The sequence below is a fragment of the Chaetura pelagica genome, unplaced genomic scaffold, assembly GCF_000747805.2.
Source record: "Chaetura pelagica isolate M959 unplaced genomic scaffold, ChaPel_1.0 scaffold108, whole genome shotgun sequence".
Classification (NCBI taxonomy): domain Eukaryota; kingdom Metazoa; phylum Chordata; class Aves; order Apodiformes; family Apodidae; genus Chaetura; species Chaetura pelagica.
Genome location: NW_009970718.1, coordinates 206,654 through 212,303, shown reverse-complemented (window position 1 = coordinate 212,303; position 5,650 = coordinate 206,654). Strand labels below are relative to the sequence as shown.

The 5,650-nt window shown below is 36.1% G+C and overlaps 1 protein-coding gene across 1 annotated transcript in view; it reads right to left on the bottom strand.

Annotated features, from left to right (window-relative positions):
• DOCK4 (dedicator of cytokinesis 4) overlaps window positions 1-5,650 on the bottom strand; it is a 172,069-nt gene that overhangs the window by 16,737 nt on the left and 149,682 nt on the right. The window contains exons 43-45 of the mRNA XM_010006294.1: window positions 5,582-5,650; window positions 4,272-4,358; window positions 2,490-2,666 (exon numbers count right to left, since the gene is read on the bottom strand). The exon at window positions 5,582-5,650 is cut by the window's right edge and continues 31 nt beyond it. Coding sequence (XP_010004596.1) covers window positions 2,490-2,666; window positions 4,272-4,358; window positions 5,582-5,650 — 333 coding nt within the window. The remainder of the gene's footprint in view (window positions 1-2,489; window positions 2,667-4,271; window positions 4,359-5,581) is intronic.

The window sequence follows — 5,650 nt, the reverse complement described above, 5'->3', positions numbered from 1 at the left end:
GAAGAGCGGAGCTGGAGATAAATGTACCCCTTCCTCTAATTCAGTTCCAAAATTTCATGCTCTGACAATCCAAACAAGGAATTGCTGAGACCTGTCTAGAAAATGCTGATACTGTAACAAAGAACATGTCTCTCACAGTCCTTCCACAGGAGTAGAATTATAAGAATATATGCTTAAATTTTTAAAAGGAGCCCTCTGATACTTCCTGAAATCTCAAATATCAAACTCCTGCCAGAGATGTTTTTTTTTCTCTTAGCTACAATCTTAATGTTCACTCAATATCAAGGAGGTGGTGTCCCAGTGGCTTTAAGCTGAGATCTGCAATATGAGTCAGAGATATAATAATCTAACTTCAAATAAAATCAGCAGCACTTTAGCAAAAAAATAAAGCAAAAACACCCAAACATTTTAAAAAAATCAGAATTTGACTAAATCTAGTAACACTCTTGGAACTCGTGGTTTCCACTAATTAATCACAAGAGTGCCTCTGCTCTTTTAGCACACACAAAGGAGGTAAAAGAAATGTAAGTTACAGTACAAATTGCATCTTGGCAGGGGTTAGTGCGCACAAAACACACTCTTCATGCTTTTCCAACTGTGTTTAAAATTTTTTAAAAAAATTAGTGGTTCAGTCTATAGACACTTTTGAACACACGTAAAGGTGCTGCATAATAACTATTACTTCTGTAAATTGTCCTGGAATCTGTTCCTGTTTTGAAAACAGTGAAAGCATAGATTTAATATCTGCAATACCAGCCAAAGTGCTGAATAATTAGAGGTAGCTGCTTTTTATCCCACCAGGGGAGGAGAGAAAAAAGGAGAACAAAATGACAAAAGGAGGAGAAGAAAGGAAGGGCAGAATCAAGAAGGCAGCAGCTGGCCAAAGGGTATTATTTGCTGGGTCTAAACACTTCTTGAAAGTTGACTGAAGGGGAAGGAGGATATCTGTAAAGACATGGTAATGCTTACCTCAAGACCACATGCTCCAAGACTGAGTTTTGAGCACAGGGCAGAAGGTGAAAGCAAGTGAAACAGATAGGAAGAGAAAAACATTTACAGAGGATAGGAAAAGATGAAAGGTACAAGATAAGAAGTGGGGAAAAAAAAAAAAAAAAAAAAAAAAAAGCAGGAAGACATACAAAGACTGAAAAAGGGACATACAAAAAGAATGAGGGTGAAAGAGTAAAAAGCACACCACATCTTACAACTACTGCTATCAGTTTTGGTGTTTACAACACAAATTGGTGAAAAGTCCTCCTTGAGATACATAGCAAGAGAAAGAGGACAGAAGGTATAGAAACATGAAGACTGTCTAGGAGATCAAGAATTGCAGCTGAGAATAACAATAAGAAAGGAACAAGCTAGAACCTTTAATATGCTTGTGAAGAATGAGAAGCTATGCAGAGATACCAAGCCAGCTCTGACACTGCTAATTCAAACCAGACATAGTTCTGACATGACTGTTTTTCTCAGGGGAGTCCCTTCGTGTTACTTTAGCATGCTAAACTGTTTTGTTGTTGTTTAAAGGCAGCTGGGAAACATCAAACACAGTCCTGCTTTGCTTTAGTCCCAGTTTTTGCAAGGAGGCAGTTTTAATGACAGATTGTAACACTACAGCAGACTCCACTTCTTGTCCTTTAATTTAGATGCAGGTTTACCAAATTTAACACCATTGAGTGAACACTGAATCTTGCAGCTTTTGAGACAAGTGGACAGAATGTTATTTAATTTGACATTTTCAATGGAAAAGGAACAACCAGGAGAGTCAAGTATTTCATTAGACTATTAGTAGAAAGAGGGAGAGCAAGCTGGGCTGAAAAAAAAAATAATCCTTCCTTTCTTTTTACTATAGCTTCAAAATTCCACAGAACTTTGTGGAAATATAGTATCCCAAGGTTCTCCTAAGATGATTTGGACATTATAGGAATAAGAAACAACTTTTGGGAACAAATCCAGTGTTAGACATTTCTTAACTATATGTATTATTTCATAGTAGATTTTTCCAGAAAATAGCTTTCCTTAAAAACTTGGGAGAAAAGAAGGATCTAGAAAACTACAATTCTTCAAAAGAATATTTATTGTCTAGAATTTTATACATATTAAAATTAGAACGTCAGCACACAAAAATAAATTTGCTGTTCTGCCAGAAGTAGCTCTTGATGTAGAATATATTACAATAGTATGGTTACAATTAACTATTCCATTAAGAACCCTTAATCAAATCACTACAAAATGCAAGGTAGTCGTGAATTGACAGATCACTGTAGTAAGTTTATGGGACTATCTGCAGCAAAATGGTTGTTTCAATAAAGCTATACATATTTAACATCACCTCACCCCAAACTGCAATGTAGATATAATTAAAACTATTGTTGATATAGTACTTTCTGTGCTCAAATTATGAAGAGGAGCTGCACTGTACAGAGAAAGAAATAAGTAAGAAACTGTCTTATGTTCAGTTTTCAATAAACAGAAAATAAATTGCTTACCTCTTGGTATCTAGCAACTCCACCATTAACTGCTGCATCAATGACTCCATTTAGACACATTGTGAGAGGGTTAATATTTTGCATCTGACGAGTTTGACACTGACTAATCAGTGTTCTCAGCTGCTGGTTCTTATTTTCTAGGACTTCAATAGCATTCTCCAGGGGACTCATTTCCACCTGAAAGAGGAGTGAGGAACATTGCAAACACACGATCTTCAGCTGAAAATACACTACAGGTAATTTTTTATTTCTTAAATGGAAACAATGTTATTCTACATTCTAGAGTATTGGGACAGAATGCATTACATTAATTTAATCACATAATCAAGGACCAAAATAAACAACCTTCACTCTCTTGTAGATTCATTATCTGACATTGAGAAATACTCAGCCCTTTTGTAAAACACTCAGACACTTCAGCTGGTGGTGGAACTCCTGGAATTCAGGTCTAAACTGTCCTTGGTAATTATACCTAAAATTGGGCCTGAGGCCAGGGAGAGCTTTCCTGTGCTGAAGGACACAGAGTAGAGGGGAAGTACCGGCAAGCTCCTTCCCCTACCTGAAGTCAACAACCAGACATTATAGATGAGGAGTCTGAATGTAAGCTTTGAGCTAAGATGATAATCGAGTTATAGACAAAGGCAGTCCTTGAGCAGGATGTGCCTCTCATCTTTCAAAGATAAGGAAGCTTTTCTCACAGGTAGCCTAAAGTGCAGGAAAATTGAAAAGCTAAGTGGTGGGAAGAGTACAGGCCTGCAGTTGCCATCATTTACCAGAACCTACAAGCACAGAACTGAGTTATGATCTGGTGCATGCCCAGGAAAAGTTATTATAGTGAACTTTTAGAAATTGGTGACTATAAGGGTAAGACAATTGTAAACTGAAGATCTTCATGTTACGGGTCATATTAATCTAGTAAGGACCCAGTAGGAGACAACAAAGAAAACTGTGATGTGCAATTTTTTTTTATTTTTAATAAATTCCATTTTTGGTTTTCTACAGGAGAATATCAGGATGGTGAATGAATGACCCTTTGCTGCTGTCATAAAAGAAAAACACAACAGAGTTTTAGAGAAAATCAGTTGTACAATGAAATCCCTACATTTAATGGGACTATTGAAAGACTGGCTTTGACAGCAACGAAAATAGTTACAGATGTTATACTCCTGGGCTCAACATTTGACCAATTATTTTGAGAACTTTATAGGAGGAGCACTCCTTTGAATGTATTTGAAATGCATTTAAGCATTTTCTAAGAAATATAACAAGAAAGAAGAAATTACAATGAGTCAGTAACAGATTGCTACATTAGTTCCTATTCCTACAGGTTCTGCGTAGGCACCCTTCCCTGCCCATGCTGAGCACTTCAACAGAGCTCAAAGATATTCCCACATGGCATTTATACAGGAACTTGGAGACTGTTTACTTTTCAAGAATAATGAAAGATATGTTAAACTGTAGTCATTCCAAGTATTAAATATTAAATCATGCTGAGTTTTAAGAAAGTAATTTTCTGACATTGCCTTTGGCTGCCCATTATTGTTCTCAATTTCTTGTCTCCTCAACTGTTTAAACAAATGGTTGCTTCTTAATAATACTTCTAAAGATATGAGAAACCCGACAACTCAAAATACTTTAAAAATAATTCTGTTGTAGCCCGCTTGAAAAGTTGTTCAAATAAATTAGACCTGGGCAATAAATCTTGAACTGGTTCATCAAATAACACGTGTTTAAGGAAGTAAACCAATCCACAATACGTGTTGCAATCAGTCTCATACTCACTATTTCACGCTTTTCCACTTCAAACCAACGAGATATTCCAGGTAAACTCTGCACCAAGATCAGTGTAGTTCTCTCCACCCATAGACTCTACAATATATAAAACCAATTAATTTCCCCAATTTGTCTCTATACTTTTCTTAATTATTCTCAGGAGCTTTTTTATGAATGTCCTCATATTTTAAGAACATACATTACCAAAAAAAGTGTTAGTGTTCATACTTCTACTGAAATATATATTGCAGATGCCTATGACATTGACTTTTCTCCTTACTTTCTAGGACCTACTAATAAGCAGTAATTTCTCCTGACTTCACTCTTAAACATGTTGTTATTCTACATTATATATTGTCCCTATATCTCCAAAAGTCACTCGCAACTAAATTCACATTTTAATATTTCCTTTCTGAGATAACATCTGAGAAGAGGGAGAGTTCAGAAGGAAAACCACTTAAAGAGATCATACAAGGTGATCAGCTCTTCTCTGTCAAGTCCTACTGGAGATACCACAATGCGTGGCTCAAACATGCTACTCTTAAACACTTTGTGCAAGAGGTTTGTAGAATGAGAAATCAACACACATGATAGCACCTACACAAAATATATATAAACTGTATAAAGCCCCAAGCTTTAATTAGAGGACAACAGTGACTTAATTTAGCTAATTTATTACCCTTACAGTTCTTTCCTCTATAAGAAAATTATTATGGGATAATTCTCTTTTAAATTAAACTACACCAGAAGAATGTAAGATTAATTTTCAATGAGACATTATTATTAGGAGGAACAGAGTTAATTTACATATTAGGGAAGGAACTATTGCTTTTCCCTGAGACAAATCTCTAAATTCAGAAATAGTTTGTAGTCTTGGTATCACAGAAACAAAACATCATGCTGCAGTTTAGTCAAAACTGTCTCTTCCTTGCTCTACGGAGAGAGAACTTCTGATAATCCCCTCCACAGCACAGATTACCTACTTAACAGTGTTTTCCTGTCTGCCTTATAAACATCTCCGGAGGCTGCTCTGCTGTCTCCAGTTCTGCCTTCAATATATCACTGACGCAAAACCAAATGGGTACCTTTTTTTCTCCTGTTCTCATACACACCTTCCCATTTCCCATATATTTTTCATATTTTAATTAAAATGAGAATGGAAATAGTAAGACCTGAGCTACTGTCTCCTGTAGAGGATTTGGCATACCACACCAAATTGAATAACAAAACTGTAGACAATATTTCAATTACACAACTATTGTTAATGTTACAAATGAATCCACAGGTCCAGTAGCTCCAGAAAGGACATGGTACTTTACCTTGAATTCATTTTCCTTGTCCTTGGTCCCTTTGTGAAAAGGCCTGTCATATCGGAATCGCCAGATGTG